The 27,198-nt window shown below is 56.9% G+C and overlaps 1 protein-coding gene across 1 annotated transcript in view; it reads right to left on the reverse strand.

Moving 5' to 3' along the window:
• Positions 1 to 719: 719 nt before the first annotated feature.
• Positions 720 to 27,198, reverse strand: part of ADGRB2 (adhesion G protein-coupled receptor B2) — a 36,609-nt gene continuing 10,130 nt past the window's right edge. Inside the window, exons 4-31 of the mRNA XM_063104713.1 lie at positions 18,362 to 18,445; positions 17,906 to 18,070; positions 16,566 to 16,730; positions 15,807 to 15,971; positions 15,553 to 15,720; positions 15,376 to 15,477; positions 15,113 to 15,219; positions 14,038 to 14,232; positions 13,796 to 13,864; positions 13,610 to 13,718; positions 12,918 to 13,245; positions 12,428 to 12,533; positions 12,190 to 12,233; positions 11,802 to 11,928; positions 11,312 to 11,415; positions 11,119 to 11,221; positions 10,260 to 10,410; positions 10,009 to 10,078; positions 9,554 to 9,620; positions 9,305 to 9,390; positions 8,912 to 9,010; positions 6,667 to 6,838; positions 6,216 to 6,311; positions 5,822 to 5,861; positions 4,526 to 5,145; positions 2,299 to 2,334; positions 1,896 to 1,994; positions 720 to 1,201 (exon numbers count right to left, since the gene is read on the reverse strand). Coding sequence (XP_062960783.1) covers positions 1,016 to 1,201; positions 1,896 to 1,994; positions 2,299 to 2,334; positions 4,526 to 5,145; positions 5,822 to 5,861; positions 6,216 to 6,311; positions 6,667 to 6,838; positions 8,912 to 9,010; positions 9,305 to 9,390; positions 9,554 to 9,620; positions 10,009 to 10,078; positions 10,260 to 10,410; positions 11,119 to 11,221; positions 11,312 to 11,415; positions 11,802 to 11,928; positions 12,190 to 12,233; positions 12,428 to 12,533; positions 12,918 to 13,245; positions 13,610 to 13,718; positions 13,796 to 13,864; positions 14,038 to 14,232; positions 15,113 to 15,219; positions 15,376 to 15,477; positions 15,553 to 15,720; positions 15,807 to 15,971; positions 16,566 to 16,730; positions 17,906 to 18,070; positions 18,362 to 18,445 — 3,863 coding nt within the window. The 3' untranslated portion in view covers positions 720 to 1,015. The remainder of the gene's footprint in view (positions 1,202 to 1,895; positions 1,995 to 2,298; positions 2,335 to 4,525; positions 5,146 to 5,821; positions 5,862 to 6,215; positions 6,312 to 6,666; positions 6,839 to 8,911; positions 9,011 to 9,304; positions 9,391 to 9,553; positions 9,621 to 10,008; positions 10,079 to 10,259; positions 10,411 to 11,118; positions 11,222 to 11,311; positions 11,416 to 11,801; positions 11,929 to 12,189; positions 12,234 to 12,427; positions 12,534 to 12,917; positions 13,246 to 13,609; positions 13,719 to 13,795; positions 13,865 to 14,037; positions 14,233 to 15,112; positions 15,220 to 15,375; positions 15,478 to 15,552; positions 15,721 to 15,806; positions 15,972 to 16,565; positions 16,731 to 17,905; positions 18,071 to 18,361; positions 18,446 to 27,198) is intronic.

Raw genomic sequence — 27,198 nt, forward strand, 5'->3', positions numbered from 1 at the left:
TCCCTGCGGCTCCCCTGAAGCCATGAAGGTCAAGTCCCAAGAAGCTAAGCTGCAGCTCCACCTCCACAAAGCCTGGGTTTGAAGTTGCAGTTCTGCCTGTGACTGTGGCCTTGAGCAAGTCACTTCCATCTCTGGCCTCATTTTCCAGTCCACAAAATGGGAAGCCTGAAATGTTCCAACAAGGCTGTTGTGAGGAGCCACGGGTCATGTGCGTGTGAAGCTTCTAGCAGGGAGCTCAGCACAAGACTGGTGCCGAGTGACAATAGCTAGTACTTAGAGCTTACTCTGTGTGAGGTACTCACTAAACATTTGCATGTTTTCATTTGTTTCATGTTCAGAATGACCCTGTGAGGTAAGCACTACCACCACCCCCATTTCACAGATGGGAAAACTGAGGTCACTAAGCTCTGCCTTGGCTCCAGCCCAGGCAGTCTGGCCCCTGTGCCTCAGTGAATTGCAGCCATGACCACCACACTGGGGAAGGCCAGGTGCAAGGCTCTCATTCCATATTCCCTATCTGCTTACCACCCCACCCCCCCCAGACCAAGAAAGGGATGTGGAAGGTCACCCAGGGAGTCTGGGGCAAGGATGTCAGGTTACCCTGACCCCACCACACAATCTGATGAAACCAAGCAAGGTGAGCAAAGAGGACGGAGGAACGAAGTCAGGGTCTGAGGGCTGGGCCTTCACTTGGGGGTAGCAAACAGCTCAGAGCAAAATCCACAGAGTGAAGTTTATTCCCAACAAAGTCCCCTCCCCCCTCCCCAGCCCGGGACAGGGACAGACAGGCTGGGGCGAAGATGGGGCTCCAGTGGCTGAGGGTGCTGAGAAACAGGGAGGGCCCTGGGCCCCAGGCCACGTGTGTCCGGCTCCCCCAGCCCAGCTGAGTCCACTGCGCCTCCCTGCCCAGCCCTCGGGAGAGGGGAGGGGTGCTGGCTCCTGGGTCGTTCCAAAGTGGAGTGTGAAAATAGAGAGATATATATATTTATATGCATTGGGAAGTCCAGCGTGGCACTCACACCTCTGTCTGGAAGTCACCATCCGGTGGTTCTGCAGGCTCCCAGGCTGCTGCTCGGTGCAGAGCCAGCCGTTCTCGGGGCTTGGGGGGCAGTGAGCCCAGTGTCATAGATTTGAAAGTGCTCCAGCTCTGATGGCGCCGCTGCTGGGACAGGCCGGGACGCTCCCCGGGGCTGGGCTTCTCCTGGGGAGGGAGAGGGAAGAGCCCGTGGAGATGGGCCAACATCCTCTCACCCACTGCACAGAAGAGCAAACTGAGGAGGCCCAGAGAGGGCTAGTGATGCTCAAAGTTACAAAGCAATCAGGTGTCAAAACCAAGTTCAAATACAGATCTGGCTGGCTGATTAGCTCAGTTAGGAGAGCATAGTGCTGATAACACCAAGGTCAAGGGTTCAGATCCTCTTACTGGCCAGCCACCAAAAAAAAAGCAAATACAGATCTGCCTGGCCCCAGAGTTATAGCTCCTGGCCCCTGTGCTCAGGAGCCCCCTGGGACCATGTCTCCTGCCTGCCCACCCTCTTTCTAGATCCAGGTGGACTCTGTCAATGCTCACCATCTGAAGCACCTCTCCCACCCCACCATGCAACCCCAGAGCTGGTGACTGTGCCTTTGGGTAGGTCCTCGGTGAGGCAGGCTGAGGTTGCCCAGGCAGGGGAAGAGGGCAGGGAGGAAATGAGTCCCTCAGAGCCCACCTCACCCCACCCGGCCCAGGGGGTCTTACACTGCACACGTAGCATTCGGCCGCCCCACCCGAGGACACACTCCACCGCTTCTCCCTCTGCAATGGGGGCCATGGGTCAGGGTCCGACCCCAGGGGCCATTGTACCAGGTCGGGCCCCAAGCTTTGGGCCAGTGGCAGCCACAGGAGGAGCCCTCACCTTGGCCGTGGACTGGCTGCGGTAGCGGTCGAAAGTGTGGAACTTCTGGTTGAGCTCGTGGTAGAGTTCCGAGTGCCGTTTCCGGGTGTGCATCACCTTCTAGGAGCCACAGGGCGTCAAGGAAAGCTCCCCTGCGGCAGCACTGTAATCCCCTGTCCCCCCTGCCCAGGACCCCCACATCCCTGCCTGCTGCCAGCCCTGCTGGGACCAGGCCTGGCTCTCTCTTCATCCTCAGAGCCACGGGCTTGGGCAGGGAGGGAAGAGTGAGAAGATGCCACAGACACCACAGGCTCAGGTCCTGGGGTCAGGCTCCGCAGGGGGGCTTGGGCTACTTTCAGGAGTGGACCCTCCAGAGACAGACACCACAGACAAATGTCCCACCCCCAGCACACACAGCACTTACCTCAAAGTCCAGGTCAGAATACCGTAGCTTCTTCCGCTGGGAAGGAGCACGAAGGAGGCAGTGAAAGAGGAGAAAGTTTTTTACCACATGCAAGGGCTTTAGAGATAGGAAACCTGGTCCCTCAGGGATCTGCCCCTTGGGGTTGTGGGAGTGCACACACATGCCAGAACCTGTAGCAGATGCTCACAGGGGCACACACACTGACACACACACATGGGTCAAACGGCATAGGGCAGACTTCCAATGGGGGAGGGACTCGGATTCCCACATGGATCACAGAGCTGACTGTATTCTCTGTGCCCTACAGTCCACCCTTGGTCCTGCCCCATCTTGCCCCATCCTCTCTGCCAGCCACAGGCTCCCCTCTCCCTGGAACTCTTCACTCATCCTGCAAACACAGGGATTCAGGTTTTCAGAAGTCTTCTTTTAACCCCACCTTGCCCCTTTCTTGCCATGCCAGACCCTGCCTCCCTGCCCCACACTTGCCTAAGACCACCTGCAAGGCCCCAACAAGCTACACAGCATCCAGTACTGATCAAGGGGGAGGCCTTACGGGCTCAGAATGTTCAAACTGGGAGGACTCATGGGACCAAGGCCCACTTTCCCAGGTTACAGAGGGGGAAACTGAGGCCCAGGGAGGGGAAGGGACTTGCCCCAAGGCCCTCACAAGTGGTGATAAGACCAGGACCTGGATCTCCCAAGTCCCAGGCATGGTGGACACGCTCACCACTGGCCCAGGATACCCATCTCTCGGTTTTCTTCCCACCTCCCTGTCCACTCTTTCTCCACCACCCACCCTGGCTCCTCTAACACTAGGCCCTTGCACTCTGCCCCGAGACCTTCTCCTGTCCCTCACCACGTATATGTGTGTCCTGCCCATCCCCGGCCACAGCTCTCTTTCTGGAGGCAGCAGGGCTTCTCTCCCTGCCCTCAATCCCTGTGCTCAACTGAATTAACTTGTGATCCCCATCCCTAACCTGCTCCTCCACCCCATCGCAGTTTCCCACACCAGAATTCTGGACATCACCCTTGACCTCTCAAAATGCTCCCACATTTACTGCTACCTCCTACACGTGGAGCCCAGCACTGGCCCCTCCTCAATGGCCCAACCACGGGCAGGTGTCCACAGAACAAAACCTGCCATGATGCTGAGTACACCCTCTCCAGTGCCAGTGTCAAGTTTTCTGTCTTTGTTACGCCTTCCTGTTTTTGCCACCTGTGGCAGGAACAGGCACCAAATGTTCAAGAAACATTTTGGGACAAAAACTAAACTTGTGAACCCTATAGCTGCTAACTTAATTTTCTTTGTACAGAGGATGGGGAGTGGGTTTCTGAGGCCGAACATCAGCCAATCGTGTCTGAGCTGTGATCCTTCCCCTTTCCTTACCCACATCCCCCTCATCCCTCTCATTATAGTTCTAGAATGTTCTAGAGTGGGCCACTACCACCTGCTTGTTCCCAGTAATTGATCCTCTGCAGGGAAGAGGACTGAGAAGGCCAGAGGAAAGGTGGAGCATCCAGAGAATACACAGGCCAGGACACGGTGATTCACAATTTCTCAGGAAGAGAAGGTCAATTACCCATGGGCAGTGCCTGGGGCTGATTTCAGGGATGACAATAGCAGCAATCCCCAATTATCTAGCACATTCTCTTGCTCCACACAAGATACATGCTTTACATCAGTCAATTAATCCCTGAAACAACTCCACAAAGAGACTACTACATTAGCCCCACCTCATGCAGGAGGAACCCGAGGCTCAGAGAGACTATGTGATATGCTCAAGATCTCACTGCTGGTCAGCAGAGTCCAGACTGGAACTCAGAGCTGTGTGACATGAGGCCTGGGCTCAGCCTCTATTGTGTGGTTTCCCAAATAATACAGCACCTTTCCTAAGCCTCAGTCTCCTTATGTGAGGGCACATCCTAACCAGTCATCCCAAAGTAGGCACTAAAGCAAGTGAGAATGAACCAAGAAGTGCACCCTCAGTGTGTGAAGTCCAAGGCCATTTGAGGAGCTCAGAGATGCCAGGATTTCCTTGGAGCTGCCACAAACACAAACGAAGGGAGGGAGAAATGCACACTGTATACACTCCCAGTGACTTTGTACAAAGGTACTGCTCTGGGGAGAGTGACAGCTGTCCCTTCCCAGCTGCAGCCTGTGACTCAGAAACACTCTCAGGCACACAGCGGGCAGACCTCCCCCTCCTCATGCCCTCCAGCCCCTCACCTCCAGAGAGCCCAGTTTCATGGTGGAGCCGGGCACGGTGCGGGGCATGGTCCGGCTGCGCTCCCCTGGCTCGGGCACTTGGCGGGCACTGGGCGTCGGCGGTGGTGGTTGGAAGGTCATCCCGTAGGGGTTTTGTAGAGACCCATAGGCTGGGCCCAGCCCAATGCCCGAGTGGTCCACGGACAGGAAGCTGGTGTAGCCTTCAGTGTGGGCCAGTGCCTTGGCAGCCCGCCGGGGGGTGCCCTCGGGCCGGGCCCTTGGGGCATCCTCACCACCTCCACCCCCACTGCCAGGCTGCAGGCTCAAAGTCCTCCGGGGCAGCACCATGTAGTCCCCCTCGGAGCCCGGCTCTGTGGGCCGCAGCCATGTTAGGTCCAGCTGCCGCAGGCCACCCTCCCCACACATGTACACAGGGTTGGCCTCCTGAGGGGGCGGAGGCTCCCCCAGCCCTGGTGAGGCGGCCATGGGCACCAGGATATTCCCAGGCAGTGGTGAGAAGCTGAGGCTGCCCTCAGGACCCACGAGGCAGGACTTGGGCTCCTCATCCTCATCCAGGGACAGGCGGGACAGTGTGCCCGTGATGGTAGATGGGTTGCAAGTGTTCACCTCCTTGAACAGAACTGGAGCAGGAGTGGAAGGGGTGGGGGTGAGTCCTGAGGAGGAGGAGTCCCCAGACGCCCTTGCCCAGGCTGGGAAGGTACCAAGCCCCTGAGCTTGGACAAGGGAGAAAACTGAGTCCTGGAGAGATGGCTGGGTACTTGATACTCTCTCATACACAAGGGTTTTAGAAGGTGACTGGCCCAGAGTCCCACAGTGAGGCAGGGCAGGCAACAAGGCCAAGGCCCTGGGTCTGATCTCTGATCCCACAGCTCCAAGGCTGTCCAAGGGCTTCACTCCTCTCCCTCCCTGGGCAGTGACTCCCCAGAAGACAGAACTGGAAAGGATTCTGGTAAGGATCATGGAAATGACATAATAATGTAACAGCCGCTAGCTGTCAAGGGTCCTGCTAAGCACTAATGTCCCCTAATTCACAGAAGCCTCTAAGCCTCCTGCCTGCCCTGGGAGGATGGTATTCTCTCCTTTACAGGTATGTTAACTGAGGCTCAGAGAGCTAAGCTGCTTGCCCACAAACAGTAAGCGGCATTCACAGCCTTGAAGCCAACCAGTCAGGGCTGCCTGACTCCAAAGCCAGGCTCCAGCAGCCAGCCCTCCGTCAGGACCTCCCATGGTCAGGCTTGGGTGCCCCCTTCTTGCCCATCCCCAGTGCCATTCTCAGCCCTGCCCCAGCACACTCACCTGTCTGACAAGCCAGATCCACATCCTTTTCAAAGTCTGACTATAGGCAGAGAGGGGGAGGGCAGGTGGGCAGAGGGAGGATCAACATATCAGGGCGGAAGGTGCTCAGGCCTCTCCCTCCCCAGTTCTGCTCAGTCTGCCTGCCAGAGGTGCGGCCCACAGCACACTGCCCAACAGAGCCCCAGACGTGGTCTCCTCCAGCCCTACCTGACAGGTGGGGAGATTTAATGGGGGAAGGACTTGCCCAATGCCACCCGGTTGTCAGTGGCTGTGCCTGAATCAAACTCGGTCTCTGTCCCCTCCCTGACATAGATGGGAAAGACGACTGGCCTAGGGCAGGAGGATGGGGGTTGCCCAGAGTCCACCCATACCCTTCCCGGGCCTGCTCACTCACCAGGATTTGCAGCTGCCCGTTCTTGCACGAATCAGGAGAGTCTTCGCTCTCATCAGCCCGACACACACCCATCTGGCACTTTACCACATCCTGGACCTGGGGGCAGAGGGTGCCTGCTGGGCCCCTGACCACAGCTTTGTTGTACTCCCCGCCAGACACCCAGGCAGGTATGGAAGGAAAGAAGTGCAGCCAGCCTAGGGGAAGGCAATGACACCTGGCCTGGGTCAAAGGGGAGCAGGAGCCCCAGCAGCCCAGGAGACCAAGGACGAGGCTGGGGTGCAGCTGTGGGTGCCCCGGGCTATCAGCTTCCACACTAAGGACTGCTCAGCTGGGGCCTTAAGCACTCTGGTGGGGGCCATAATCCTCTTAGTCTGGGAGGAGAAGAGGGGAGAAGCCAGAAGCCTGGCATAGTGCGGTGGGAAGCCAGGGGCAAAAAGAGGCCCAGGCCCACCTCTCGGCGCAGAAAGCAGTGCACGGCGGTGATGACAAAGCCCTGTGCGGAGTTGAAGACAGCAAACAGAGCCTGGAAGAGGACGGAGCGGCGGTCTGTCATGGCCAGGACGGCGGACATCCAGGTGAGTGCCAGCAGGGGTAGCACCACGCACGAGCTCCAGAGCGAGGCCCTGGGGGGACAATGACAGAGGGTCCATCAGAGGGACTTTCCAAGGGACAGGGTGGCCTAAGCCTAGGCCTCTGCTCAGCTTGGGGCCCTTAAGCTGCCCAAGAATGGCAGGGCCCCAAACTTCAGGATGTCCCCAAGCAGAAGGGGTAGAGGGACCAAAGCCAGAGAAACAGAGCAGAGTGAGAAGAACTGTGGAGCCAGCACAGGGACCAGAAGAGGTGGCAGGGCTGGACACACAGACACAGTGGTACCAAGCCAGAGACAGAGGCAATGTCAGGGGACAGAGGAGGTGGAAAGTGACAGGGGAGAGAAGAGGCAGACAGAAGCAGAGGCTGCGAGTTTCAGCTCCAACTTGCACAGAATCACCTGCGGAGCTTTTGAAAAATGCACAGGCCTGGGCCACATCCCCAGACATTCTAACCGGGTAGGCTGGGGAGAGGAAAGGAGGAGGGAAAAAGAGATGACAGCCACAGTGAGAGAGAGCATGAGGTAGACAGAGACACCCAGACAGAGAGATTAAGCAGGCAGAGCACACAGGATGTCACAGAGCACAAAACCTTGGACCGGTGAAGCACAGTCTCTCCCCCTCCCCCTGTCCTCCACAGAGCAGGTGCCAGGTTCCCAGTAGCTGCTCAGAGCCCTGGGCAAAAGGATCATGGCTGGGGCTGGGGGTGAAAGGCGGGGTCAGCCAAACCTACACATCCCCGGCCTCCTTGCCAGGGGAGGGCAGAGAAAAAAGCCAGGCGGAAGCTGGCAACCAGGCTGGTCCCCCCACAACCAACTGCTACAGCCCACGAGGGACAGTAGGTGCCACACCCAGCCCACTCTGCCTCACACACACCCCCGATAAGAGTCAGGCACAGCTCCAGGCAAGGCAGAGGTGGCACCATTCTGCAGAGACAGCAGGGAGAGGCTAAGGCAGAGAGACAGGCAGGGGGCCAAGACCTATCCTAGGAAGAGTGGTTGAGGCCTGTTCAGCCTGGCAGGGGGTGGGCACAGTGGTCTCTGAAGACCCCAGAAGTAGAGCCAAGAGCAAAAGAGAGTCTAATCACAGTAATAAGAGCTACCATTGATTAACCACCAATTCTCTGCCAGGCCCTACACTGAACACTTTACATACATTATTTCAAATTATGATCAAAGCAACTCCAATAAACAGGCCTGGGGATTATTATCCCAGTTTACAGATGAGGAAGCTGGAGAGTGCCCAGCTGGGCAAGAGAGGCAGAGTTGGGACACAAATCCAGCTTGGCCAACACCAAAACCCAAGCATTTAACTGCGAGTTCAGACAGACTGGGTGAGAGAGGCAGGTGGCAGCCCAAGTCAGAGGGAGCTTCCCGCTACTCAGAGCTTCACAGCAACAGTGCCAGCTGCCTCCAGAGGCAGTGAGCTCCCTGACCCTGGAGGTGTGCAAGATAAGCTGGACCCTCACTGGTCAGGGAGACTCAGATGGATTTCTGGCCCTTGGTAGGAACGCAGGCCTGAGGCCCTTGTGGAGTGCCTCTACTCTTACAGAGCTGGGATTGGAAGATTCTCAGCTGCTGGGTGGGGCATCTCACTGAAATAATTCTCTACCTCCATGATTCTCTGTCACCAATTGATTGTGAGATTCAGTGACTCTGAAATTCTAAGTCTCAGATTCTATGACAGATGATAAGACTCTGTGATTCACTTATTCTAACATTCTCAGCTTCTGATTGTCTTATTCTAAGATTCTATCATTCTAATTCTAAGGTTCTATAGCTCAAAGATTCTAAGGGCCTAAGCTTCAACGAGCGTCTGTAGGTTGGGAGTTTGAGGTGGAGGAGTCTATGCCTGGATAGAACATTAGCCCAGAGTGGGGGGTGGGGAGCAAAGTGGGGGTGGAGGAAACCAGCACCTTGGGAAGGCACAGACACTAACTCCCCATCCCCCCTTGCCACCTCATCACTGAGCCCTGAAAGTGTGTGACAGTTGACAGGCAGGGCCAGCTTTCCAGGGCACTGGGCTGATACCCCTCCTCCCCCCACCACAGGCACTGCCCCCCCATTCCTTTGCCCCCCACCCCCCCACCCCCCGGGGGGCATGACTAACATGGCATTCCTGGCCGAGGCTGAGCTGAGCAGGGGGCTGGGGACCGCTCCACACGCTGAGCAGGGGAGGAGCAGGCTGGCCCAGAGGCACCGCTCCGACCTCGGGGGCGGCACAGACACGGGAGAAGGGGGGAAACACATGGGTAGCCGGGAGACGGGCAGAATGAGCCCCGAGTGGGGTGGGAGGGGGAGGGCAGACGAGAGAGAGAGAGCTGGGTTAGGGTGGGTGAGGGGCTGCAGCTGAGCACTCCAGGTGCCCACCTTGCCTGCACCCTTGATGCACCAAGGTTGGGGAGCCCTGGTCAGCATCGTCAAGCCTTGAGTCTCCAAGAGTGTCCATGGCCCTCCCTGCACCATTTCCTGAAAGGCCAAGTCGCAGAGACCCTCCCCTTACCCGGCCCTCTGCTTCTTGGATTTGTCTGAGATGCCATCCCGTGCCATGAGCTTGTTGAAGACGATGATTCCGATGAGCATGTTCACCTGGGGGCCCGGTGGAGTGGAGCAGGGGAAGACAGGATCACTAGGTGCCATCCTGGCAGGGAAACCCCCAGGTGGGAGCTGGAGTGCAGGGAGGGGATAGAGGGACAGACAAGATGATGCCCAGGGGCCACACCCCTCCCATGATGCTGAAAGGGGCACATACCAGGACAATGACAGCTGCAGGGCCCACAAAGGCGTAGAGCAAGCCACCCTCCAGGGAGAGCCAGCAGCTGGGTGGGGGGAGAGAAGGGGAGTAAGACTCCCGGCAGGCTCCCTCCCACCCTCCACTCCATCCCTCAGTCCCCCTGGGCAACCATGCCCACATCACTGAAGGAGCCTGAGGCCCAGCCAGGGTGAGAGTGAGCCACTGGCTCTTCTTGAGCCTCAGTTTCCCCTCTAACAAAGGTCAAGTACATCAGACCTGACCCCTAGGAATGAAACAAGCCTGACTCCTGAGCTAAACAGTTCTCAGAGATTATCCTTTTACAGTCAGGGAAATTCAGCCTCAGAGATAAGGAGGAATTTGCCCAAAGATCCACAACAGGCATGGGCCAGGATTTCAGCCTGAAGAGACCTGAGGCTCTCTAACCCTCACTGCCCACCACGGAGGCCACGTACTAGCTGGATGTACCGTATCCTTTGGTGCGGGTAAAGCCAACAGACACGGCCACCACCAGGGCTGGCAGACCTGGGAGAGCAGGGGAGCCAGGGTGAGATGGCTGCTTGTCCTCAGGGCCCCTTGTTCTCCCAGCCCCCCAGCCCAGCTGACCCCTGTGCCCAGAGAGCTAGGCCAGGGCCAAAGCTGAACCTCTTTTGCTGCCCCTGCCCACCAAGGCCCAGCAGCAGAGTCCAGCGCTGGCCCTGCTCACCCCAGCCCAGGCAGAGGAAGCGCTTGCGAACGAGGCGGGTGCGCATCCGCCCAATGACAGCCAGGTAGGACTGCCAGGCCTCAGTAAGCACCCAGCAAAAGGAGGAGAGAAAGAAGAAGTGCAGGAAGGCAGCTGTCATGGTGCACACGCCCTGCAGGGAGAGGGAACAGGAGGGAGTGGCCCTGAGCAGCCGCCAAGGCAGGAGGCGCCAGGCTTCCCACACCCGCTGCTGGGCGCTGCCATGGCTGCCCACCCAAGCCCCGCCCCCCACAGAGCCCTGCCAGGCACCCCCGCCTTCCTGCACCCACACACAGCACGACATGGGCCTGGTGACACACACACAGCACTCAGCATCCAGGGAGGCGGGCGAGCAGGCCACCCACGCACAGGCAGAGGGGCTGGCAGGGAGGAGGACAGACGGAAGCACCTTCCACGTCACGGCTAGACGGGCCCCGTGCCTAGCACTCACGTTGCTGGCAATGTGCAGAGAAGGCCAAAGGGGCATGGGGACAGTCAGCACAGGTCATTCACAGGCAGGTGGCACAGGAAGCCTCGCTCAGGCTCCCAAATTGCCCACAGACACAAGGAGGCCCCATGCCACCCACCCAACACACACACTCAATTCACACGTGCTCACTGATGTACACAAATGTTCATCATTGAGTACACACACACCCCTCTCCGATGCCCTCACGTATGCTCACACACACTATGTCATCCTCACCCCACATGTACTCAGGAGTACACACACATCTATCACCGAAGGGCATCACGAACACATGCACTGCCACCTGCAGATACTCTCTGCCCTCACCTACCCCATCGTCACCCCCTGGCACCCCCGTGAACTTGCACCTGCCTTGCTCAGCACCCGGGACTGGCCCACAAGGATCAGGATGTTGGATGCCAGGATGGACAGGCAGAAGTTCAGCAAGATGATGGAGCGTTCAGATTTTATGAACCTGCCAGGGCACAGAAGGCAGAGACATAGGTGCTGGCTGCCTCACCCGACCTGCTGTGTCTGGCCCCACCCAGCCCAGTGTCAGACCTACCTCCAGAAGGCAGCATAGATGGCGAGCAGGGTGAGCAGGGCCATGCAGGACACGGCACAGCCGATCACAAGGGGGACAGAGGGGGAGCCTGCCAGCTCTAGGGTCTGGGAAAGACAGGCAGATGTTAAGATGGGTTTCTGGGAGAGGGCAGCTGCAGGGGAGCCCTGTCTTGCACAGACTGGCACACCCACATGCAAAAGGGCACCACTGTACTCACATGTGTACATAGAAGACCTAGTCACACATGTGGATCTGTATTTATGTTCAGTGACTCTTTCACACTCTTCCACACACAACTAGACATGCACGTGTGCACACACGCACCCCCAGACATGTCATTACTGTGAGCACCATCTCAGAGGCAATCCCACGAGGGCACCTGCAGACACACACTAGGATCACCCAGGTGCCTGGCAACACCATCAGAGACAGCCACTGGCAGCCCAGGGCCTCCTCCCTTGCCCAGCCCAGGCCCCTCCCTCCCACTCACCAGGTCCTTAGGCGGCTGGGCCAGCACAGCAAAGGTGGATAGGTGCTGGCACTGGCAGCGGGTGTGAGCTGCCTGGGTCTCCAGGGTCTGGCAGCTCTCAGTGTCCCAGTCCCCTGAACTGGCATCCCTTGGGTAGGGGAGAGGTAGAGTGAGCACCAGCCCAGCTCTGTGGCCCTGCCCCCTGGTGCTGGCCACTGCCCCAGGACAGGTGAAAACCAGGGCTAGGCCACCTCCCTGAGGCAACAGCGGAGAGTCCCAGGATGTGCTTTCGACCCCTTAGGCCAAGGATGGCACCAAGGAACCCTCTGGCATTCCAGGCAGGAATCCCTTTCTGATGAGGGGTTCTAGGGCTGCACCCTTCCTCACCCAGAGCTGCTACACAACTCACGCTCTGGAGTAGTCCCAGCTGGCGCAGTGGGGATCTGTGGTGCCCTGGGGAGCAGAAGACAAGAGTGCAGTTTGAGGGGTGAGCTCGCCACCCTGACCACCACCCATCCTGCCACAGCAGCTCCCACACATGCCAGAGGTTCAGCCTACCATCAGGAACAGACCACCTCCCCATCGCACAAGCCTTTGACTGCCGATATCTGGGCATACTCGGGAACCCCACCTGGGCCTCCACTCACATTAATGATGTAGGAGAGCTCCACTGTGATGAGGGGCTCAGCTGGAGGCTGGGTGGGGGGCCGCACAGTCACTGTCATCACCCGGGATGTGACAGCCAGTGGGGGCCTGGGGGACAGGTACTGAGGTCAGCTCCTGCAAGCAAGTGCCTGGACACATTCAAAAACCCTGAAGCTGCTTTGGATGGGGCACAGTGAGGGCTACCAGGCAGCCAAGGCTCACAGGGAGACCTAGTAGAGCTCAGTGGAGCCCCGGGCATTGGGAGAGATCTAGAGCTCAGTCCACCACCCCCTGGACATCAGCATGGCCTCTGGGAGCTGCGTGGATGTCTTGGAGAAGCATCTGTATCCAGAGCCAGGGGAGGGCCCCCCCCACCAGACTGCAGGAGGCTGCAGGTGAATCTCTCTGCAGCCAGCACAGGGTGTCCTCCTTGCTCTCACCCAGGCCTTTCTGGACATCCAGCAGCCCCATCCATCCATCCCCGGGACTCACCTGGGGGGTGGCAGGATGAGGCCAAGGGTGCGGTACAGCACAGCACCGATCACAAAGTAGGAGGACTCATCAGGGTCTGCCGGGAGGAGGCGCTGGTGGGAGTGGCCTGGGCCAGGGGGCACTGTTCCTGGGCCCTTCCCCCTGCCAGGGCTGCCCTCAGCACCCGATGCAGCTGGCTTCCCTGGGGAGGAGAGGCTGAGCACCTCCTTGGGCAAGAAGAGGCGGTCCTCTGAGTGCCGCACCCAGTCTTTCATGCCCCGGCGGCCCCGCATGGGAAATGTGATATCGCTGGACACGGCAGAGACAGGCTCTCGCTGAATGCTGATCACTGCAGTGGGAGGAGGGTGGGCAGATTGTACCAGAGACAGACAGAGGGACAGAGACAGAGGAAGACAGACCAGGGGAAGTGCAGATGTCGGGGAGACACACATCAGGAAAGGTGGATGCAGACACCAAGTTTGGTACAAACACAGAAGTGGGGAACACATACACAGAGAAACAGACAATACCGAGATGAAGGAGAAGAAGAAACACGGAAAGAAAGATACCAATATGGAGTTAAATAGGGGAAAGACAGAGCCCAGAAAAAAGAAAAAGAAAACTAGGAAGAGCCCCTTAGAAACCATCTCTCCCCCACAGGGATCTGGGTTCTGCCACATCCAGCACCCCCGCCCCTGCCTGCCTCCTTGTACCCAGATTGTCCGTGACAATCAGAGAGCTCTGGAAGGCCTTGAGAGCATCGCCCACTAGGTGAATGAAATCCTCCACGACACGGAGCAGGTGCACAGAGCCAGGGGACACCTGAGGACAGAGAGTGTGAGAGGGTCCAAGGGAGGGGTGGGTCATGGGAGGAGAAGCCTGGAAGCTGGGCCCCTCACCTGCTGAGCATCGTCCCACTTGTCCTTGTTCTCTGCATCCACCATGAAGCTCACAACCTGAAAGAAGCGCTGGGGAGAAAGCAGTGAGTGTCAAGGGGTCCTAGGCCCAGGGAACAGGGGCTCCCCACTGTAGCCACACTTGCCACCTGCAATGAATTCTGCAATAGGGGCCTGGCCTTCCTGTTCGATTTGGGGCTTCTCTACCCTCAGTCCTCCTTCCTCCTGGCAGCCCAAAGAGGTACCTGCACATCATCAGCCGAGGGCACATAGGTGGCCCTCTTGAAGGTGTCAGTGACATTCCTCAGAATGTCCACAGAGAACAGCAGGTCCCCACTGTAGTAGGTGCGCCGGGCCAGTAGCTCCTGCAGGCTGCGCACCACCTGTGACATGCCCTCGCCTGCCAGCATGCGCTGTCCCTTGGCCAGGTGCTCTCGAAGCTGCAGGAGACATGTGGGCTACCGTCACTGGAGTGTCAGGAGCCCCTGGGACCAGACCCTAGCCCACCCCACTCCAGTCCACCCACTGCTTGTTTCCAGGTGGGAGAGAGAGGTGGAAAGGGTGAGAGAGAGCTCTTCAAAGAGGCTCACAGGAGAGAGAGTCCAAGAAAGAGACTCATAAAGAGAGAGAGAATCCCAAAAGCTATTTCTAAAAAGACTGAAATAGAAACACCTAGAGAAAGAAGGTACTCAGATGTACATATAAAAGATGACAAGCACACTATGGGAACAGGGTACCTCCACATCCCAAAGGGTCATGCACATTCTGAACTGTAATGTGCGTGCGCGCACGCACATACACACACACACGCACACACACACACAGTGTAACATGCACATGCACACACACAGTCTTTCTCTCAAACACAAGCTCTAAATGCAAACGCACAAGTACCCAATTACAGTCAGAGAAACAAGTACATATAGGCCACATTTGCTGACACCATTCTTACTCCACAGCAGGCCCTGGACTGGGCACTGGGAACACAAAAATAAATTCAATATTGTCCCAGCCTTCAAGGAGCCCCCAGCCTAGCAGAGCATATGAGCACGTAAATGAGTGCTCTTAACACCTAGTGACTGAGAAGCTCAGGGGCTGCAGGAGCACAGAGGCACTTACCAGGGACAAGGGGAGACACTTGAGAGCTGGGCCTTGAGGTATGAGTAGGAGTTTACCAGACAAGAAGAGGCACAACCAGGCAGAAGTGGGCAGAACACATGCCAAGGCATGTGGGAATGAGTGAAAATCGAGCTCCCTCCACCCCCCCACCAGAGTCAGGGATAGATCCTGTGGTGCCCCGGCCCAGCAAGGCACACTCACTGACAGATACAGGTAGCGGTACTCATGGGAGATGCAGCGGGCAAAGCTGGGCAGCCCCCAGTAGGCCACACCCTGGGCACTGAGGAGGCAGCGGCGACTGGCAGACCCTGCGGGGGAACAGGACAGAGGGCTGGGCATGAGCTGAGTGCTTACCCGCATCCCTCCACACCTCAGAATGGAGGCTCAAAGAGCCTGGAGGCCCAGAAGTGGGCAGAAAGAACTGTGGGAGTGGCAATCTGCAGGAAGACCTGCCCACCCCTTACCTGAGGCATTGGGGGGGCACTTGTTGTAGATGATCTCGCCAGCTGCCGCCTTCTTCCATGTCATCAGCATCACATACTCGTCTCTGCACATCTCATGGAAGGCTGTGGGTATAGGAGAAAGGCTCAGCCAGGCCTACACACTTGTCCCCTGGCCCCCCGGGGTTGTGCAGACAGTACCTGGACACCTCTTCTCACTGCAGGCCTTCACCTCCTCTCCAGTGCCCTCGCAGGGGTAGCCCTGTGCACCAGTGGCCTGGCACATGCGGAAGCGGCGCTGCCAGCCCGTGTCACAAGTCTTGGAGCACAGGCTCCATGCATTCCATGGCCCCCACTTGCCATCAGTGGCTGTGGGAGAGGTGGGGAGGCATGAGTGGCCCCAGGTACCCCCAGGGCCAAGGATGCCAACTGCCACCCTTGTGCCGAGCACTCACCTGGGCACTCAAGGTTGCTGCACTCCCGGGTGTCAGTGAGGGCACCAGTGCATGTGGCCCAGGCTGGGCCCGCTACACTGCACTTCCGGGTGCGCTGCTGGGTCCCATTGGAACAGGACGTGGAGCATGGGCCCCAGGGACCCCATTCTAGCCACTGGCCTTCCACTGCATGGGGAGACACAAGCACGTGTGGCCGTTGAGCAAGCTGTGTGAGGCCTGGTGGGGGCAGAGCCTGCTGGGCATTCAGACCTGAGCCAGACCAGACCCACTGGAGCGGGGGGTATGAAGGCAGGCTGGAGCAAGAGGTGGTGCCTGAGCCTCAGCCTCCCTGCCTGACCAGCTCCAGGAAAACAGGACACGTCTCCACTCATCCCCAAGGAATAAACTCCTTTCTGTCGAAGGAAATGGGCTGCAGGGGTACCTTTTGATCTTTGAACCTGCACTTAGGCCAGCTTTGTGTCCTCTCATAGTCCAGTGGCCACGGGCACCAAGGTGCTATAAACAGCAAGGGCAGCCCAAGACTTAGAGGAAGGGGCCCTTGCAAGTGGCCCCCTTCTGATGAGGCCATTTTGCCAACCCCAAGTCAGGACTGGGGGTTACCTCCCATGCTGGCAGGGATACTTCTCCAGTCTCCCCATGCTTGGTCAAAGTTCATGGGGCCCCTAGGGGCAGGGAACTGGACCTGACTGCCTCCCCTGGGTTTCCCGACCCCCACCCGGCTGGGCAGAGCCCGCCTGGAAACCCATGGGCGCTACTGACCGGGGCAGGCCGCCATACTGCAGAGCTTAGTCTGCAGCTCAGGACCCTCGCAGGCCTTGCCGCCGTGCTGGGGGGGCACGCAGGTCCGCATCCGGCTCCGGGACCCCCGCCCGCAGCTGCGGGAGCACAGACTCCAGGACCCCCACTCCTCCCACACGCCGTGCACTGCAAGGAAGCACGTGGCTGGTGGCTGGGCGGCACCTTGGCCCTGCCCACTGCCAGCGCCTGCCCATCCGCCCACCAATCAGGAGCTCCGCAGCTCTGCAACCGCTCCTTATTGGCTTTGCCCTGAGGGCCCCAGGACTCTGCCTTTTGCGGGGATGTGGAAAACACAGGCTTCTGGTCCCAGCTCACACTGGACAGCCCCTGTGGACACCCAGACAGGGAGACTAGGACCAGCCCCGGAAGGAAGCCAGGGGTCCTCCTCCAGGGGACACAGAAAAACCCAGGAAAGGACCCAAGATCCACCCCACTCCACCCGTCTTCACCCCCAGACCCCTGAATGCAACATGGCAGGCCTGGGGCAAGAGAAGTATGCCTCCCAGCCCCAAACGCAAGACACACAGACATAAGCCTCTACACGGACACCGGCACAACGAGAGCACATGCTGGAACACAGCTTTGCCCCAGCCCTTTGCAAGCTCCTGCCACACCCCCAGGTACCAAGAGCCCTCTCTAGGTAGGCCCTACTCTAAATCCACAGACAAAAGCTGGTGGGCCCTAGGCACTGCTCCACTCCCTCGGGAGCAGGGAACAGAACTAGCTAAAGCTGCCCTGCCCCTCACAGTCACCATCTGTCCCAGGCAGGCACATGCGTTTCCTCAACAACTATATGCTCAACTGATGAAGGCTTAAGGTCTAGGGGAGGCTCCCTGGGAGTGGGATGGGGAGCCCAGAGGAGGGAGGAGATGGTCGAGAAGGCTTCACTAAAAATAAAAAATAAAAATAAATGGTGGCATATATCTTGAAGGACAGGCTGAATGTTAATAGCCAAAGTGGTGGTAGTGTGGGGGGACAAGAATAAGCAAGTGCAGGGAGATGGGAAAGAGCAAGAGGTGCTCCTGTGTCCAGAGCGCAGAACACATGGAGGGCGGGCAACAAGGGTGAAAAGGTGAGCCTTGATTACCAGGACATAGGCATCGGGGGAGTGATATGCCCAGAACTGAGCCCAGTGGTCTGGGCCCTGGTCTGATTCATCTGTGTCCCCAGTGCCCTGCACCAGGCTGGCATGGTGGGGGGACAGTCAAGTTTGGTGAATGAAAGGAGTTGGCAACCAACCATTTTTGGAAGAGTAATCTGCCTGAGTCCCAGGCAGCGGGGTGGGAGGAGGACGGGCCTACCTGGGCAGGTGGCTGAATTGTTGCAGGGCCGGGTCTCCCGCAGGGGCCCGCTGCACAGGGTCCCATAGGGGGAGGACACGCAGGAGCGGGTCCGCACCTGTAGACCCTGCCCACACGTCAGGGTACACACGCTCCACGGGGACCACTCTTCAGCCGCTGGGTCGCCTACGAGAGAGGGACAGCGTCGGCGGCAGGGGGTACCTCCCAAGCACTCAGTCTCATGTGGGTGGGGGAGCACCAGCAAGGTAGGGGCAGGCATCAGAGGGACCCTCCTACCCTGATCCCAAGTGACAAGCTCTTCAGGAGGCAACCCACCCCTCCCACAGGCCTCATGGGGCAGAGAGACACAACTGAGCTGCAGGACATAGACACAGATGGGCACACACAAAGCATACATGCCCCCAGATGCCACACAGTCGGGCCCCGCCTCAGAGGAAGGGAGGTGGCCCGAGTTACCTGTCTGTGCCATATATAGCCCAGGCTCATCTGCAGACCTTGGCCACTGGGTTTTCACCTTCGGTTCCTCTTCCGGCTCCTCACCTGGAACACGGAGGTGGTGGCAGGGGCTCAGCAAAGACCAGCTCAGTCCTGCCACAGTGGCACAGAGAGGGTGGCCTTGCTTGCCCTCAGCCTGAGGGCCTGGAACCATCTGCAGGTGATGCTGAGAGAGCATCACGTTCTGCCCCCTGCCCCACCACCACCATTTCACAGATAAGGAAACTGAGGCTCAGAAGGCCACACAGGACTCGCCAGTGGCCTCACAACCATCCTTTCCACCTCTTGCCTCAACCAGATGGGGAGAGACTGGAGGGGAGTGGCTGCTTATATTAATGAGCTCTATGAGGCTTCAGTGCCAAGTGCCATACCTATCTCCTTTAAACCCCTCGCTGGGAAGAAGGGACCATCATCTGTTTAGAAATGAGGAAACTGAGGATCAGAGGGGAGAAGTGACTGTACAAGTGCACACAGCTCAGTGTGAAGCCCAGGCTCTTTTATTACCACAGGGCTGACTTCTAGGGGCTGACAAAGCAGCCAAGCTGGGCAACTGTGACCCTCTGTCTCTGAGACATATTCACACTGGGCCAGGGGCACAGCACTGGACTGTGACCTGGAGGCACAGGTCAGAGTGCTGCTCCTCTGAGACCCAAGGGGCCTAAGGAGGTGCCTACATCCAGCAGACCCTCCTCTCACCACCCTTGCGTCCAGGAGAGCAGCAAGTGCTCCAGGAGGCCACTGCTGCCTGGATCCTGGCTTTACCGGGCTCTCAGCCACCCTGATGTATGTGTCTGGTCTAGGCCTCAGAAGCCCCACCAACCCTGGAGGCTTCCATTCTCCAAAGCCTGCCCCTCTTGCACAGACATGAGCTCATCCAGGCCCACCCCACACAGGCTGGGTAGTGGGGTGAGGGCAGACATGAGTGCAGAAGGGAAAGGCCAGCCCATATAGAGGCTGCTGGGCAGGTGGGATGGGAACAGCATTTGGGGACAGGGCTCTGCCCATGTCTGCCCCAGTCTAGAAGGCACTCCTCTCCCCCAGCCCCAGGCCCTTTCCTATTTCTAAAAGCCAGGTCAGCACCAAACAGGCACCGAGTTCGAGAGGGCCTGAGAGGGTTGTACGCTTCTGCCCCCTGCTGCCCAGACCAGGCTCTGCACCTGAGAGAAAGCTGACCAGCCAAGAGCAGTGGCCGCCCTGAGCAAACCCACTGCCCTGGGGGCTCTGCACTGCCACCCAGCCTAGCTCTGGTCTCATCAACTCCAGGGTCTTTCCCTCCACTTCAGCCACCAGTCCCAGGAACCGATTCACATCGTCCCTGAAACTTCTCCACCATCTCTGAAATTTAGACCCTCAGAACAGCTTCGGAGTCAAGCAACCTTGGGTCCCAACTGGGGTGAGGACACTGACCAGCTGTATGGCCTTGAGCAAGTCTCTGCACCTCTCTGACCCTGCTCTGTATCCTCTGGAGAACAATACACATAATATTCCCCTCCACAAAGACTGATGAGGAAGCCATCAGCACTGTGCTTGGCACGTGGCGAATGCTCAGAAGACAGTAACTACCTGGTTTATCAATTTTTATCATTGCCCCTCTCCTCACAACCTCCACCTCTTCTGCCCCCTCACAACCCATCTCCACTGAGCCACCTCCCTTTGAACAGCATCTGCCATCCCTCCTGGCTTCACTTTGGACCCTGCCTCTGTAGGGGCCACAGAGAAGGTGCCGGTGCCACACCTGCAAGCCCCTCAATCCCCTCACTGTTCCTTCTACCATGCCCGCTCAGCCCTAGCCAGCCCTGGAGCCTTGTGACAAGCCACCTTCTCCACACCCACCCCAGGCCGCTGAAGAGCTATGGCTGCGCCAATTGGCACCACGACAGATCCAGGGGCGCCCAGGGCTTCTCAGCAGCCCCTCTTGGCTCCGTTCCTTCCTCATCCCCACCGCGGCCATACTGGACCTTATCGTCTCTCCTCAGGCTCACCTCCACCCACTCTCTCACCCCACCTCTCCAACTCCCAGGTCTCCTGCGGCCCTTCTCCCCATGAAGGCCAGACCCTGGGCCTGCTCCTGCTTCCCAGTCCCCCGCCTTCAAGGAGGCTCATGTATTTTCTCTGCTCTCAACAGCAGTTCCTCAGCACTCTTTCCTCGTGGCAGCCCAGTCTTGGACCTAGGCCTCCTCCATTCTAGAGAAGACCTTACTCTGGCCCTCCTGCATCTCTACACCATCAAGGAGTGGTCCACAGCTGGCACTCCAGCTTCTCACCTGCCACTCGCTTCCTGGCTCAAAGGCCACCTCCCCTGATAATCCACCACAGTCTGGCCTCTGCCCACACCTTTCTGCTGGAACCGTTCTTGACAGAGTCATCAGCACGCTCCTTGCTGCCGCATGCCAAGGACACTTCACAGGCCTCATCTCACTTGAGCCCTCAGCAGCGTCTGGTCCTGTTGACTCTTCCTGCCTTGAAACTCTCCCTTCCTCACTCTCCCGCTTTCCTCCTACCTCTCTGGCTAGTCCATCCCCGTTTCCTTGACTGGTCTGTTTTCCTGCTGCCTCCCACATCAGGCATCCAAGCTTTGTTCTAGTTTCCCATTCCCCAGCCACAGTTGGCTGCCCTCCTCTTCTACATGCCTTTTCATCACAGATAGTTCCATCTTCTTCTTTTTTTTTTTTTTTTAAGATGACCAGCAAGGGGATCTTAACCCTTGACTTGGTGTTGTCAGTACCATGCTCTCCCAAGTGAGATAACCGGCCATCCCTATATAGGGATCCGAACCCGTGGCCTTGGTGTTGTCAGCACCACACTCTCCCAAGTGAGCAATGGGCTGGCCCTAGATAGTTCCATCTTCTGACTGTCTGAAATACCCCCACTCCCCACCATGAGCCCTTTGAGGGAAGGCTGTATGTGAGTCACCTGCCCGATCCCAGTCAATGCCAGCACAGAGCCCAGCCCAGAGAAGTGCCAATAAATAAACAGCAATGAACACATTAGTCCTGGCTCCCCACTCTCCATCGGGGTCACTGAAAATGGTTGTTTGTATCTTGACTCCCCACACGAGGTATCAGCTGTGCCTGGCTGCATAAGTACCACAGACTTGGTGTGCCAGCCCTTCATTGAAGGTAAATGCAAAGACAGGTTCAACGACAGAGCTCCCAAACTCTACACAGACCACCCTCAAGCCTGGCAGCCATTTATTAAGAAATGCTTTGGAGTTGCAAATCCAGCTGACATCCTCCCATCCTCCTGTTTCAGTGTCTTGGCCATCACCATGTCTGGGGAATCCCCCTCCACCAGACTGGCACCCAGTAAGCCCATCAGACAAGGACATGTGAGAGACCAGCTTGACCTGCTTGTCGTGGACTCACGCTGCTCCCTGTAGTCCCTGTGTCCTCGACTAACCACTCACTAACCATTTGCTGGCCAGCTCCACAATATGACCAGAGGTGGTATCAGGGGTTTCCAGAATCCTCCCTATTTGAAAATCAGAACATGTCCCAGGTCCAGCTTTTGGGTTCCTCTCCCAGCCTCTTGAGCCAGGCCAGAGAGAGGAAGGGACAAGTTCAAGGCTACACAGCCGGGACCTATGCCAACTGCCCTCCCCTCCAGTCCCCCCCCCACCTGCCTCAGAGGAGAGGCCAGCAATTTATTTCCCACACATGGGAAAGCCATATCTCCCTGACAGGGGAAGAAGACAGATGAGACCAGAGGTGTCATTTGATGAAATAAACATTTATTCCGCACATACCACGTGCAGACCCCAGCCAGCTCTGGCCTCGAAACAAAACTGGGTGAGCCTGAGAGGAAGTTGAACCAGGCAGTATCAAGAGGACACAGAGGGGCTCATGAAGGGGTGCGAGTGCCTCAAGAACTCCTCAGTGTCTCATGCAGTGAGCTCAGCGGGCTTGTGGGACTAGGAGCTCTGACAGTGCAGCGCTGCAATCTCTCAGCTTACCCACCCAGCTGCCAGGTGTAGGCACAGACAGATCTGCTGCCTGGGACACGCTTCCCCGCTTGACCACCTGCTGACCTCTTAACTGCTCTGTTTTGACTAAGGTAAAATTTATTAAACAGCCCCTATGCGCCAGTCACTGTGCCTGCCACATCACCCCATTTAATCTTCTTTAGGACTGGCTTCCACATTTTACTAATGAGGAATGAGGCTCCAAACTCTCACAATGGAGAGAGGCTGAGGTGGGATTTGAACCCAGGCCTGCCTGACTCTAGAGGCCATGCTCTTTCCACTGAACTGCACTGCTCTGACAAAATGCAACTCAACTTGGGCCTTCTCAGAGATACCTTCTCTAATTCCCATGGGACCCCGAGTTATACCCAGGCTCCACCAAAGCCCCTGGCCCTGGCCTCTGTTCTCCTGTCTTCACACCACTGTCTAAATGTTCTTTTGCACATCTGCGCCCCCTCCACCACCTGAGCCTGATTCTCTGTAGCCTCCAAAATGATCCTCTAGTATCCCAGCTCCAGCCACACAACTTCCCTGCTGAGGAAACTTCCATGGCTCCCCATGGCTACAGCTACAGTGTAAACTCTGAGCCTGGCATACTCTGGCCCTGCTGACCTGTCCAGTACTGTTTTCCTCTTCCCATTGGGCAGCCAAGGACAGTGCAAGGAAATGTGAACCAGTGGGAAGGGCATAAATTCTGAAGCCAGACACGTGGGTTTGATTCCCAGCTCTGCCACCATCTTGCTGTGTGCCCTTAGGCAAGTCACTTCACCTCTCTGAGCTTCAGATTCTTCAACTAAATGTCAGGATAACACTTCCTATCACTTAGGTTCATTGCAAGAATTCAATGAAATCAGAGCTGTGGACTGCTTGGAGCACAAGAAGTTCTCAATGAAAAGAGATGTCACCCCTTCTCGTTATCCCTTGAACATGCAAATGCTTTTCTCTCTTCACTTCACGCATCTGCTAATGCTGTCCTCTCCCCTTGGAATACCCTTCCCTCCATCCTAATCTGCCAAAATCTTCTACATGTGAAATGTCACCTCCTCCAGGAGGCCTTCCTAGGCTGACCACACAGGGGTTTGGAAGTATGAATATGCTGGCTCCCCTTCCTTCAGCCTAGTCCCCAAACCATCTCCTGCTGTAGCTGTGAGTGTCCTGGGCTTATCCCTCCCATGGTCCCTGAGGAACGGTCTCAATCTCCTACACTCCTCTTGCAGAGAGGGCCGAGATTTGGGGTAGCCAGGCACAAAACAGCATTTAGCAAACATGAGCCAGATGTCCCTGGGGGTTCTACACAGGGGCCACTCCTGTCTCACTCCTGGTACTGGCAGGCAGGGTGGGTACAGGCTCTATGCCACTTGAGCAGAACTGTAGACACCTGCTATGTTATGCTCCACAGACCCAGCCCCCCAAACTCCACCCAGTCAGCCCCCTCAGCCTCCTATGTCATGAATGTGTTAAAAATAACCACAATAATCATCACTTCCACAGGGAGAGAGTGTTGCGACTTACAAAGTAGTCCTCCCTTCCCAGGGTTCTCTGCATCTTCCCTGAGGCTCCCCACAGCCCTGAGCAGCCACCAACTGATCCCCCTGAAACATGGCTCTGTCATGTCCCTCCCTGGCTCCCCAGCCCCAGCACTGCTTCTTGTACCCCAGGGTGCATCAGAATCCCAGTGGTGCAGGAAGGAAGCATTAGAAAATTCCAGGCTCTACCCCTGCAGTCCAGCGCAACTGGGTATCCCTATGAGACCTACCCAGCCAGAATGCCAGGCCCCTTCCAAAGATTCTTCCTTCCAAGCTGCCGACCTCTCTGCCCAGTCTCCCACTAGAACTAGCTGTGTCCTGCCCCCTCCCCTATGTGGCCAGAAGCTCCTCGAGAGCAGCGACCACATCTGGTGCAGCCCGCCTCCCCAACGATATGCGGTTTCTTGCCACCTCAAAGGCCTGGGCCGCCAGGACAAGTTCCCAGTGTCTTGGGATGGCAGTCAAAGCTACGGCCTCGTCTCCCTCCACTGGAGCTACCATCCAGCAACTCCAGTCTCCTTATAGCTCCAACACCCAGCATGTTTCACACCTCTACGCCCTTGCACAGGCTGTTTCCTCTACCTCGAAAGCCCTTCCTCTTGCGGGCTTTCCCAAAGCATAACGCGGGAGATGATGTGGAGCAGTTCACAAACATGCCATTAAATGACACTGGATCCTGGACTGAGGAAGTTACCACTTTCCAGGTCTCTTTTAATCAGGGTGACTATGTGCCAATTTATATGAGATAGTATGGTTCGTGCCTGTTCTCATGTAATTAATAGTACCCACCTCCTCCCCTTTATAACCTCAAAAGTGCCCCAGTTTAGATGATAAATTATATGGGCACCTTATTTTTAATAATAAAAAAAAAAAATCTTCCAACTGCATGAAAGATAAAGTCTCTGTGCAGTCCTGGACTTTAACATATTCCTAACACGTGCTAATTTCTCTTTCTAACAAATACAGTGGCAGGAAAAACATCTAGCTAGAATTTAATAACATCGCTTTGTTTTCACTGTGGTTGTTTCTGTGATTTTCTATTTCAGATAAATGATACTCTTTCCATTTATGAAATTTCTTTGACATTTCTTTTTAATATATTAAATTTAAAGAGTGATTCAACTTAAAGAGAAATTTCACAGGCTAGAGGATTCCTATTCATTCCTCAAAACCCAACTCAGCATCACCTTCTTTAGACCGCCTTTCCACCCCTTTGTGGTTTAATCCCTCACTCTTCCTCCTGCATTGACATCTGGCACATGCATGATCATACCTATTACATTAAATTATGATGAGCCAGCAACTATTTACTGGGAATCTTGTGTGTGCCAGGCACTGTGCTAAGTACTTGCCCACATTCTCTCATTTCATCCTCCTGTTTTGTGGAAGAGCTCTCACTACCCCCATTTTACAGGTGATGAAATGGGGGTAAAGTAAAGTAATTTGTCAATGGTCACACAGCTAGTCAGTGGCTGGGTCAGGAACTGAGCCCAGGGCTGAGTGATTTCAGTCTGTGGCCTTGACACCACTGTGTCCTAGCAATCATCCTCCCCAACCAGAGGGCAAGTGTGTCTCGTTCACTCAGAGCCATCCCAAGACCTGATGCAAACTCCACTCTGATAAAGACATAAGGACATCTGTGAGGGATTGGCTAGAATTTGGTCCCTGAGATGTCTGGGGGAGTCTGTGCCTTACTCCCCATCCTGTGATGGAGAACACAGCACAGATCTGGGCTGGAAGGACCTTCCAGGAAATGCTACCACATGTGCTAGATCTCCTCCCACCCCACCCTGAGAGCCCCTGCCTTCTCACTCCCTGAGCTGCGAACAGGCAGGTAAGGGCCTCACTTCCTGCCACCAGACCAGGCTGGCCAAAAGAGAAGAGGGTGGGGCCTGAACACCAGGCTGAGGAGCTTGGGCAACACTGGGGAGTCCCTTGGGGACTGGATCAGGGAAGTGACACACAGAAAACTGGGGGTCCTCAGACCCCAGGAGGGGGAGTTCCTTGTCTAAATCACACAGCAGCAGTGGCAGAGTGAGGGTTTCACTCTGGCCTCCCAGGAGACCCCAGGCTCACTTGATGGCCACACCTCAAGAAAAGAGGCAAGAAGATGGGGAGGGTGAGCTAGCAGCATCCAGCCAAGGGTGGGACAGTGTCCCTAGGGGCAAGGAGGGAGTGTGACAGAGGAGGGATGGGGCTGCATGGAGGGGGCTCTTTCTTCCTAGTGTCACGTGGCACAGCCACACCCATTGGCCAGTGCCTTCTCAGGACTGGAGGGTGGGTGGGCAGGAACTGCAGGTTGGCAGCCAGCTCTAGGAGCTGGGCTCTGCAGATGGCACTACCTCTGCGACCCGCCTTCCAGCCCCAGCCCCAGCCAGCCTCCGTGCCAGTCTTCTGCCGAGCTCCTTCCTGCCTGCCTTCTCTTTCTTCCTTTCCCCCCACTTAACAGATTGCGGCAGCAAGATGGCACAAATTTATGGCTCAACTCACCAAAAATAACAAGAGATCTATCAAAGGCAGTTTGCGTGAAATTAACAGGCGCCTGTATCCTCTCGTCAAACGCACTCAGCTCTGAGGCGGGCCCAGGCACTCTGCCCGGTCACTGCCCACCAGCCTCTGGCCTCACTGCTCTTCCAGTACCAACCCAAGCCCACCCTGCCTGGCCTTGCTGTTGATCCTGCTCAGGAGTGTCCCAGAGAAGGCGCCACAGCTCCCCTGCCTCAGGGCCCAGCAGAGGGGCTGTGATGAGGGTCTGTCTTCCTGTTCACCACCACCCCAACAAATCTCACTATCAACCTGGCAGTTCCACGTGCCAGCCCATTCTCCTGCGCCCAGTGGGGAGGAGACAAGGGAGGCATGGGTAGGGGCAAGGGCTTGGCAAAAGTGGTGCTGCCAACAGGCACTGACTGCCCAAGCCCTGTCGATGCCATGAACCATCAGACACATCCTGACACAGGGAGCAAACTAAGTCATGTACCGGCCGTCTCTCGCACCAGAAAAACTTGGTGGCAGGGAGGAGGTGGCAGAGTGGAAGAGCCTCCTGCCAGCCAGGAGAGAAGAAGGGGCTGTGCCAGTCCAGCTCTGGGCACCAGTGTGCCATGTGAGCCCACTTACAATGGCTGATGCCACATTGGCCCATGCCAACTCCCCGCAGGAGCCCTCCCTGCAGAGCAGCCCCACGGAGACATGCCAAGTAGGACAAGGGGCAAGAGCAGAGGTCGGGCTTGGAAACAGCTGGGAGTCCCAGCTCAGGGCTCCCTGCTCAGAGATGACACCTGGCCTTGTGCCAAGAAATAATCAGGCATCTAATC

Source organism: Cynocephalus volans, chromosome 8, assembly GCF_027409185.1.
Source record: "Cynocephalus volans isolate mCynVol1 chromosome 8, mCynVol1.pri, whole genome shotgun sequence".
Classification (NCBI taxonomy): domain Eukaryota; kingdom Metazoa; phylum Chordata; class Mammalia; order Dermoptera; family Cynocephalidae; genus Cynocephalus; species Cynocephalus volans.